The sequence below is a fragment of the Otolemur garnettii genome, unplaced genomic scaffold, assembly GCF_000181295.1.
Source record: "Otolemur garnettii isolate 467f Iridium unplaced genomic scaffold, OtoGar3 scaffold00002, whole genome shotgun sequence".
Classification (NCBI taxonomy): Eukaryota; Metazoa; Chordata; class Mammalia; order Primates; family Galagidae; genus Otolemur; species Otolemur garnettii.
In genome coordinates, this window is record NW_003852397.1 from 20,669,885 (window position 1) to 20,681,257 (window position 11,373).

At 39.8% G+C, this 11,373-nt stretch overlaps 1 protein-coding gene across 2 annotated transcripts in view; it reads left to right on the forward strand.

Moving 5' to 3' along the window:
* NCOA7 (nuclear receptor coactivator 7) overlaps positions 1-11,373 on the forward strand; it is a 144,647-nt gene that overhangs the window by 19,045 nt on the left and 114,229 nt on the right. For both annotated transcript variants that reach the window (XM_012805022.2, XM_003781645.3), the window contains exon 2: positions 3,506-3,621. In XM_012805022.2, the coding sequence (XP_012660476.2) occupies positions 3,572-3,621 (50 nt within the window). In that variant the 5' untranslated portion in view covers positions 3,506-3,571. The remainder of the gene's footprint in view (positions 1-3,505; positions 3,622-11,373) is intronic.

Sequence of the window (11,373 nt, forward strand, 5' to 3'; positions counted from 1 at the left end):
CTTAGGTGTTGTGGCTGGTGCCTTAGCTGCTTGAGCCACAGGCGCCGAGCCGTAACTCTTAATTTGTGAGGAACCCTTTGATTTGTATCGGTCAGCCATGTAATTGACCCTATTTCCCAATTCTGGATTAATTTAACTTCTTACTGAGCTTTGATCTGGATTTTCTGCCTACTCTATCCCAGTATTTAAGGAGGTGTTAATATAAGCAAAGTGTGAGACACAGTAGTGTTTAACCTGAGGAACTCATGGCTTGGGGCTGAGGAGGAGAAGTAAAGTGTCATTGTAACACACAGTGTATGATTTTAAGAGCCTTGTAACTGATAGGTGATGTGTGAAATACTCTCTTAAGGAGGAGATTGCACAGGTAATCAAGGGAGGCTGTAAAGTGGGACTGGGCCTTGTGCTGCACCTGGTCAGGACAAGGAGCATAACAGGTTTACGTGGAGCTTGGAGAGAGGATACTGACTGGTGAAGGTACTGAGTTGGAGAGGAGCCCAGCGCGTTCAGACTGTAGTGTGAGACTGAACTTGGCAGAGTCAGATGCTCAGGTACTATCTTTGCTTTTCTTTTTCTCTTTCATCACCCAAGTCCTTGAATGAGTACTGACTCCCTCAACTCACTGTAGCATGGACTCCCTCCCACTGCTCTGGTAATATAGTCCAGTGGGCGGTCTTCTGTGATCCTCTCCCCTCCTGGTGGCTGGCTATATTTGTCTTAACTTATAGAATCTATGCTGTGGCATTAGATGTTATTGATTCCAAACTGATTTTTCTAGCTTATTTCCAAATGCTTTCTGGCTGCAAAGTTATTGAAAGACACTGAACTTGGATTAGAGAAATTAATTAGGATCTCTCAGCCATAGTTTAATGGATGTAAGGACACCCAACTCATAATTTTGTAAGGGTTAAAAGAGAGAACATATGGATAATATAATGAAATAAATGACTAATAGTAGGTAGGCATCAGGGTTAGTTCCCTTTCTGTCCAGTAGCCACTCTGTCCTCCTGGCTGGAATGTGCCTTGCCCTTTCACTTCCACTCCTCTGCTGAGCTGTTCTTTCTATAATGCTCTTTTATCTTTACTGATTGAAATCCTACCCAAGATTGCTGGAGGCCAAGAGTTCCAGACCAGCCTGAGCAAGAGTTGCCACCAAAAGTAAGAAAATTTGCTGGGTGTGGTAGTGTATGCCTGGAGTCCCAGCTACTCAGGAGGCTGAGGCAGGAGGATCGTGTGAGCTCATGAGTTCCAGAGCAGCCCGAGCAACAGTGAGACCCCCCATCTCTACCAAAAATGGAAAAAAAATAGCCAGGCATGGTGGCATGTGACTGTAGTCACCAACTACTCAGGAGGCTGAGGCAGGAGGATCTCTTGGCCCAGGAGTTTGAGGTTGCTGTGAACCATGATGATACCCCTGCACTTTAGCCAGGGAGACAGAAAGAGACCCTGTCTCAGAAAAGAAGAAACAGAAAGAAATTATAACCACCTTGAAAGGTTTATTTGATCACCTCAGTGATGACTAAACTTTGTGTCTCCAAGAGTCTTCATATTATTCATCGGACAGCCCCCAGTTACTACCCTGGAGTTTAGTTATTTGTACAGTCTTACTTTCTCCATTGGATGGTAAACTTCCTAGAGTGCGAAGCCCTCATTAGGGACCTGGTGATAAACCAGTAGGAGTTAACACTTACTCCCCTATTTTTCTATATGGTGCTGTGTGCGTAGTTTTGGGGCTTCCAGGATGATCTATCATATTGTTTTTTCTTCATTCCTTGTTTCCCTGTGTTATCTACATTGAATGAGTCAGCGAATCTCAACTCATTTGCTTTCTTGGTATTTCTTGAATTTGTTCCCACTCTTTATTTCTGTTTCTACTATTGCTGCCTGGGGTTGGGCCCTCCCGTTTCTACTAGTTTTACTGTAATTTCTAACCAGTCTACTTTGCCCTGTCCTTAATCCTCTCAAGTCCATTCTCTACCTCCACAATCTGATTGCTCCACTCTGTCCTGTGATCCCTTGGGTGACTTCCTTTCGTATGGATCAGGGATTTGAATATCAGTTTTATGTCACGACTGATTAATTTTGTAGTGGCTGCTGCAAGTGCTGCTGCTGAGTTCAGGATGATCACGTAGTGACGTCTGGCAAGGCGAAGCGAAGCGAGTGGACAGCGGGTGGCACATAACTGTTCGGGCTCCTTAGCATGGCATAGAAGGTCTTCCATGACCCTGACTTGGGAAGTTTAGACTCACTTACCCTGGAACAGCAGGGAACTATTTTGTCTTGCTTTGGTTCAATCTGGATCTGCTCCCTGTCCCCTTTACCTGGGAAGCCCTTTGTGGGTGCAGAGTGCCTGGGGTGGGCCCCGTGTAAGGGCTGTTGCTGTTGTTGTTTTAATTTATTTTTCAATTGAAAAAAAGTATCATTTATTGTGTTCAACATGATATTTTGAAATATATACATTGCAGAAAAGCAAAATTGAGCCACTCAAGTGTTCTTCCTACAGGCCCAGTGGTGCTTGCACCACCTCCATAATAGTACATAGCACATTGTCTTCAAATCCTGACAATCTCCCCAGCAAGACAGTAAACACCATTAGAGCAAATATCACGTCTCACCTGTCTTTGCTCTCTAGCACTTACCATAGTACCTTGACTGAATCCAAACTTCACAGAACAAATCCCTTTATTAAAAGGAACAACTCCTAGTTACCACCCTAGAGTTGAGTTATTTGCACAGTCCTGTTTTCTCCATCAGATGATAAACTCTTTGAGAGTGAAGCCCTTATCAGGGACAAGGGGATAAACTAGTAAGAGTTAAGACTTAGACCCTATTGTTTCTATATAATGCTGTGCCTTTATTAAAAGGATTTGTTTTGCGAAATTTAGATTCAATCAAAAGGCTTCACTCAAGGATGGAGAAGGCCACATGTGGCCCCAGGGCCGTAGGTTCTCCACCAGTTTCTGGGCAATAGCTTCCTGAGTCTTTGTACTTTTTTTTTCACATTTGCTCAAGTGGGATGTAGTTGCCGGTGCGTTTCCGAAAATAAAATGAAGTGCTGAGGTTATTTTTATTTTTAAAGAAAGAACATTCTTGTAAAACACCTAAGCAAGCCATTTTACAAAATGATGAGATATATTCATTATTAATTACTTATGAGTTAAAAAAATTTAAATAGCATCTGCATAGCTAGCCTATGGTCTCACGAAGTCCATGAAGGTTTTTATTTTGGCACATCTTTTAGTAATTGTTAATTATAAGGAAAATGCTTCAGGTTCCCATCAGCCTTTTACTTTAGAGTTTAACATCTCCCTTTGTAGTTCTGTGTTTTCTTTCACCACCACCCCCCCACCGTGGACACTTGCATTTTGTATTTGACTCATGTGACTATTTCCTGGTTAAAGTTTATCTTTCACTTGTTTTGGGCTACGGAGCTCTGCTCTGCTTTATTCTTCATACTGGCCATTTCAGTCTTTCTAATACACAGTTGCTTTGTTATTTTATGTTGCAGGGTTATGACTCATCGATCTTGAAAAAAAGGACTTTTCCAAATACTTTGCACTTTTGACTGTGTAGTATGGATACCAAGGAAGAGAAGAAGGAACGGAAACAAAGTTATTTTGCTCGGTAAGCATTCACTTTGCAAAATTATATCAGTACTTTAAAAAAATAGGTTGGAGGGATTTGTCCTGAAGTGTTATTTGGCCTTTTTTGTTGTGTGACTGTTCACAAACAGAGCAGATAACCAACCTGCAGAAGTTAAACGTGCTCTGCTTCGTCCATTTTCTGTATGTAGGAGGAATAACATGTGGTGCTTCTCTTTCTGTTTCTGCCAGCGCTGTCAGGCAGTGCTGCTCGGAGTAGCCAGCTGTTATGCACTGACCTGCAGACTGCTCTGAATCCCATGTTTAACAACCTGCTTGAATTTAAAATCTTAAGTGCTTCGTTCCTGCTGAGTTCTGTAGCTTAATTGGTTGGGCTATAACTAAAAATCTATGACACATTTAAAGCTCATCACCTTGTAGGGAGTCCATTATTAAAAAGTGTTTGTGTAGGTAGGTGAAGTGAGTGAAATTATATTTTGGAATCAGTATCATTTTTAAGGCTATAGCTTGTCCAACATTTATACCCATTTGTAGATATCTTAAGCGATGTAATCTAATGTATGTAGTGGTTACTGTTTTTACAGATCAAAACGTCTATTTGGTAATCATAATCATAACACGAAGAGTGATCTGCTGAACATTTATAAGTCATTTTGATAGCCAGAATGTTTTCAAACTCAGAAAACATAGTCTTAAAGTGATCATTATGGTTCTCCTAAATTGAAGTACTTCTTAAGAACTGAATTTAGCCACATTTCATTCCCAAGCTCCAGAAATGCTTATTAAATATTCATTTCCTGTTTTCTAAATATGAGCTGTGGAACTAAAACCAAAGTTTGCTGCCGATGTTTTTATGTAGTAATTAAGCTGGATTTTAAGTTGTAACAAGAAAAGGAAGGGAACAATTTAAGGATCTACCATGTACTGAGTGCATTATTTATTGTTTTATATGTCTTCAAAATAAACCTATGACATTAGTACTTTATTCCCATTTAGTATTAAGTTAACCAAGACTCAGGAAGTATTTTGGCTATTTTATAAGGTATTAAGAGTCAATATTCAAACACAGACCCATCTCCAAAGGGTATGCTCCAGTTAGGAATAATAAACCATAAATAAGGGTTTCTAAAAAATAAGAGTTAAACTACTAATTGTAATGAAATATTTTCTGCTATTGGAACTAGAACTAGAGAAAGTAGCAAGATTGGGGATGAAAGAAATCAGGTATGTAATGGATGAGAGACACTAGAGAGATGGGACATTTAGAGTAAACAAGAACTATATAACTTTCAGTTTTGAGATAATTGCAGATTCTCACAGGTAGTTAAAGGAGTGATAGGGAGATACCCTGTATCCTTTGTCCGATTTCTCCCAATGGTAACATCTTGCAAGACTGTAGTATAATACCACAACTAACAAATTGACATTGATACAGTCTAGCAACCCTACTGAGATTTCACCAGATTTATAGTCCCTCATTGTGTCTGTGTATTTGTTTGTATTTAGTTCTGTGCAGTTATATCACAGGTGTAGATTCGTGCGGTCACCATCACAGTCAGATACAGGACAATTCCACTGAAAGGATCCCACATACTACCGTTTTGTAGCCATACTTACCTCCCACCTTCTGCTTGCCACCCTGACAGCCACTCACGTGTTCTCAATTTCTATAATTTGTCATTTCAAGAATATCATATAAAGGGGATCATAGTAAGAACTGGTAACTGGTGGTTCTTGAATAACTTGCTCAATGTTAACCTCTTCTTATCCTAAAATATAGAGGAAAGGGAATAATAGACAGAGAATATAAGCCAAAACTGTTAAGAACGGCACGGTTTTTTTTCTTTTTAAACTCAGAAAAGTAAAATTGTCATGCTTACCTCTTCTGAAAGAAAATATATCCCAAGATGATGAAGTCTGACCTTGTGACAGTAGGTCTAGAACAGTAGGACTAGGACAGAAGTCAGCGGTGCTAGAACAGCAAGAGGACAGGAATCTTGGATGTTACTGGGAAATGAGGAAGAGAAATGGAGGGAGGGAGAGAGAACACAGACTACAGACCTGTGATTTCGCTATTACAATGTTGTAATGCAGTGGAAAGCAGAAACAGTCAAGCTATTAAAAGCAAACCCCAAACCCCACAGTTGGAAAAGAGCCGGCCAAAGTTATAAGTGTTTGCAAATGCTTTCTGACAAAATCATAAAGTAGGATTAGCAACAAAACTTACAAGCCAGTTTCTGACAACACTGGGCAGATTTCTCTGGAGCAGCGTACTTAAGGGCAGTCCAAGTGAGATCTCTGGAGAGCAATGTAAAGTCAGGCCAAGGGTAAGGCCAAGTTGATGCAATCACAGTTTCCTCTACACTAAATTACACCACCTTAGACAAATCTCCACTGGTGTTCAGAGGAAACCCAGAGGAAGATTTGCCCTGATGTTTTGCCTGCCAGCACGCTTGTGTATCTGAAAGTCTAAAAACTGCTTTTAACTCTGTTCCCTCCTTCCTCCTTACCTTTTTCTTCCTGAGTAATTAAATATCCAATGTTTTCTTTGTGTTCTATCTTATATGGTTTCATAAGCATTGTATGACTGAGTTTGGTAAATAATTCTTTGCCAGACCTCCTTAGTGGGTGTTTCTCTCTCTCCCTTTGGGAATTTAACATCAAAGCAAAGTTAAATTTTAAAAAGACCTTATGTGGATAATATTGGATTGAAATGAATGATTTGAGGGTCACTTAATCCTTTATTATCATTTACCTTGAAGCATGCCTGCGTAACTCTTAAGTGGAAGGGTGCGTTAGTTTCACTGCTAGGCAGGTTTATTTTGGGTAAATCCTGATGCGTCTCCAGGATCTTCTGACCCTGATCCACCTGGTTTGGGGGAGCTTCAGTATAGTTTTCTATCAGTTTCTTTTAGAAAAGATCTGTAGAATCTTTTCCTTTGCTCTTGCAGACAATTTGAATACGTGGAATGCGTATATTATGTATGTGTGTATGAATGCCTTGATCCCTGACAGATCTTGAAAAACCAAATGTAAAATTGAATTATTAAGGCAAATCATACTCCCTGTACTGTTTGTGCTCTGTACAAATTATACTATCCTCTGAGGTCAGTGTTGTTCATTGTTACCTCTATGCCTTCTTGCCTCACCCACTCTGTGGTCAGAATGCAGGAGTTCACTCAGTGGTGCCACCCAGGGCTCTCTTCTTGTACACTCATTTAACATCATTTGGCACTGGTGACTTTGGTGTAGGTCCCTCTATGATGTCGGTGTGTGTGTGTGTTTGAAAATTCCTTGAAAGCACATTTTTTAGGATGAAGGGCTAATTCAAGACATCCAAAATATATTTGTCGTGAACCCCAAAGTGGTGTTTTGTGGGAAGTTTTCTTTTCCCCCTGATAAGGGTGAGAGGGGCCCTGAGTTTACACTGAGTGATAAAGACTCTTCAGACCTGTGTTGCTCTGTGGGTCCTTCTTTGCTAGACTTGCGGCTCCCCACCTCTGCCTTCCCTGGTTATCAGGAAAAGCAGAACTGCCACTCCCAGCTCCTCTCTTCCCCCTCCCCTTCAGAGCCAAGGGGTAGGATCCTGCCTCCCCTGTCACCAGCCTCAGTGATGAAGGATGCAGAATATAGAACGTATCTTAGCTCCACTCCCAGCCTCTGCCCCGACAGTTTTTCATTTTGAACCTCCGATTAACCAGCAGAATATCTAATGTTTGAACATCGTAGTGCATAACCTTGGACGGGTTTTTACACTCCCTTTACCCAACATTTCTTCATTTGTTAAATGTGGCTGATAATAGCCCACTAACAAGATGCTTTTGAAGTAGGAAGTGTCCTCGCCAGAACTGGGGAGAAGCCCAAATGGGGACACAGCAGAGAGCCAGCCCCAGTGCTGAACAGCTGGTTGCTGATTCCCTTTCTGGGGGAGGAGGATGTTTGAACCCACCTTATATCCTTTTTTTATTAAATGTGAGCAGTACACTTTGTAGCTTTCTTGTTGAAACAAAATGAAACCAACATGGCTGTGAATATTGAGGTAACACATGAAGAGTTCCTTGCTTGATGAGTACTCAGACATTCCTTTAGTAAGGAATCATTCCTGAACTTACTTCTGTGCCTACCTCCACCTTAATCTGCCTCCCCAGTTCACATCTTGATACCCGCTCCTATTCCATGAGCTGGAACAATTACAACAATCCAAACAGGAATAATATGTTTTCCAAAAAACACTTTGTAATGAGCACCAGTTAGGTTCTAGGATAACATGAAGTGGAATTATATTGTCCAAAGGCCTTTCAGAAGTCCATGTCACCCTTTTATTTAACAGTTGGAACCTGAGCCCATGAGGTGCGAGTGTCCATGCTGTGCTGGTTCCCAGCCGGGGTGTAGTGATTGGTAATCAGAGCCTCACTGTTGGTGTTACTGAACACATTCATGACTTGGGTAGGAATGACAGAGATACTGACCTCAGCCCTCCAGGGAGAGATTGGGGTGGCCAGAGACCAGAGGGCTGGATCTTCTCTAGCTGTGTTCAGCATCTTACCTCAGAGTCCAGTGTAAGTATTATCTTCTTTATGTATGCAATGATGTGAAAAGGGGGTGTGAAAACTGATTGACAGCAAACATTTGATTCAAAAAAATGTTCATCTCCAAGTATGACTTGACTAACATGCAAATTTTATTCAAAGAGGTTGAATAACCTCACTGACATGAAGGTAGATAAATAGGGATTTGAACTTATCTCTGTCCTTCTCCATCTAGAGTTTATGCTCTTCACTGCTACCCAAAGCCACATGCGACCTTGGCGACAGACAAGGCCTGTAAAACCCAGGTTGCTGCACCTGCTGCTGCTCACGGTGAGGGTGCAGAGACTCCTGCACAGCTTAGCAAGTCCTGACAGCTTAGCATTAATTTACACTACTGTAAATTCATTTGGAGAAGTGCATCGTGGGTTTCTAAAGAGCTAACTTATAAGTAAACTTTAAAAAAACAATTTATAAATAACTTGGCCACCTCCCGTATGCCATGGCTTATCAACTTCAGTCATCCATAATATGGTTAATGTCAGAACATTAACTTACCAAGGCAACAGGAGACATGCAGCCTGTGTTCTCCACCTGTATGCATCAGGGTCTGGCATTACAGGGGTCCACTTTGCTCTCACCCTCCCTCTCCCTCTCTGCACCCCCCCCTTTTCTTCCTTTTCTCCTCCCCCTCCCCCCTACTAAACTATACTTGTATTTTTTCTCTTGTATGGGTGTGTAGTTGTTTATATACTAGTTTTATATTAATACTGAGTACATTGCATACTTTTTTCCTGTTCTTGAGATTTACTGAGAAGAATTGTCTCAGTTCCATCCAAGTAAACAACAAAAGATGCAAAGTCTCATACTTGACTTTAATTTCAAAGAACTTCCCTAGATGACTCTTGAGTTGCATGCCTGTTGTGATCCATAGCACTGCCCAGAACACTCCATTCCGTGATCTCTGTAGCTCTTGTTTGTTTACGGGTTTACAGTCTCTCCTCAAGTGGCCTTCTAGAAGATGGGGACTTCTTTCGATGTGCCTATTAAGTAGTAGTTGGCATATCGCAAGTGTTAAATATTTGTTGCCCAGCTGGCAGACTAAAAATATTTAAAACAGCTTCTTTGATGTAGGATATAAAGGGTTTGTGAGTCTTAGTTTCTATCACTACAAGTTTTTTAATATTCAGCAATTTTATTGACTTTAAAAAGATTAAAACTATTTCAAAACCATTTCCTATGTGAAATCTGCTAGTGCTTTATTGGCAATATTACTTATTACCAACTAAACTCTTACATCAGCTATAATGTTATCTAAGGCTTGTGTTTCTTATTGAGTTCAGACCAGGCACTCTTAAAAGAATATTTACATATTGATTAACATTGTTTATTAGGAAAAACATCCTTGGTCAAGTTTTATTTGGTGATGATTTTAGGAAATCATTAACTCTTTTTGTAAAGATTTTAAAAAAGTATAAACATTCAGCTATTAACAGACTCGTGCTTTTTGTTTTATTTTTAAGGAACAAGCTGAGTTGCTTGATTCCATGCAGAATGCTGCTTTTCAAGCTATAGGTTACATACAACCAAGGAGGATGTTACGAAATCAATTTAGTGGAGATGAACCAGCATTTTTAAATCCAGTAACTAGACCAGAATTGAAAATATTAGATCGTGTTATATGTAGTTAGAATAAATAGTATAATTTGTGAAAATTTTGTTTTAATTATTTATAAGTATATTGCAAATAACTTCAAAATTATATTTTTATTGTGGGCCATCATTAAAAATGACTCTGATTTAGAGCATTCTTTGGCTCTAAATTAGTATAGTGAAAGTGAGGTTATCTTCTATAGTTGAAAAATTAATTTCTTTGAAATTATTCATCTAACATATTAACTAAGTCATTCAAAGGGATTGATGCATAAAGGGCCTGTTCTATAAATATACTTTCCCACAACACAGTATAGAGGATTCCTGTAAAACTGATTTCAAGGATCAAAAGCAAGCATGTCTCTGTTTAACTTAAAATCCCAGACTAATCTGGACATTTCAATTCCTGGTTCCAGATCAGTACAATTGTAACCTAACAAAACCTCTAGATGAAACTGTCACGGTCCTGAACCTTGGGAAACTTGTGCTTTGGGCCCTTGTTTCTTTCCTCTCTGCCGGAACTATTTAACAGCTGTGGGGCTTTGCTTATAGTTTTCTCTAAAATAGGACTATTAATAGAACCTACTTTGTAACATTGTTGAGAGGGTTAAATGAGTTAAAATATATAAAGTCTTGGCTTGTGGCAGTGGCTCACACCTGTAATCCTAGCACTCTGGGAGGCCCAGTAGGGTGGATTGCTTGAGCTCAGGAGTTTGAGATCAGCCTGAGCAAGAAAGAGTGAGACTCTGGTCTAAAAAGTAGCTGGGCATTATTGAGGGCTCCTGTAGTCCCAGCTGCTCAGGAGGCTGAGGCAAGAGAATCACATGAACCCAAGAGTTTGAGGTTGCTGTGAACTATGACGCCATTGCACTCTACTGAGGGCAGCAAAGTGAGACTCTGTCCTCCTCCCCCTCGGGGCATAGAGCCCCCTCTCGGGGAGTAGCATAATATACATCATAGAGCAGATGCATTTTGATATTTCAGATTAATTTTGTTTGCACAGCAGAAAGCTGAATGGTAATTTGGTTATTTCATTTTCAGAAGGTAATTGAAGCAGATGCTGGTGAGGTCATTGGGGACTGAGCAATCTGTTTCAGTGGCTCCATTATCTTTGTTTTTCTTTGGGGGATGGGTAGGGGGTGTGGGTGTTTTGTTTTACTGTGCTAAGTCAACCACTTCCACTAGATAATGAGAAGAATTTAATCAAAACTCTAAGTGTAGTTAAGAGTAGAGTTTTAAAATAAGAGTGATATATTTTAATTTTAAGAATAAGTTATACACACACTTGTAAACACATTTATATTTAAGTACAATGTATAAGAAATTGCACTGTCTTAATAGATTGTTGAAAATGTAAAATTATAAGATTGAGTTATGAATCTAATATACCTCCCTCCTGTTTATTTTTAATGTGTGGGAAAATCTTCATCTAATTTTTAAAAATGGTCATTTTGGTTTCTATAGTATCTAATGCAACTGGATATTAAGACTTTTCCCACGTCTTTGAATTAATCAGATGAAAGAATTTCTTAGTGTCCTAGAATTTTTTTTTTTTTTTTTTTTTGAGACAGAGCCTCAAGCTGTCCTCCTGGGTA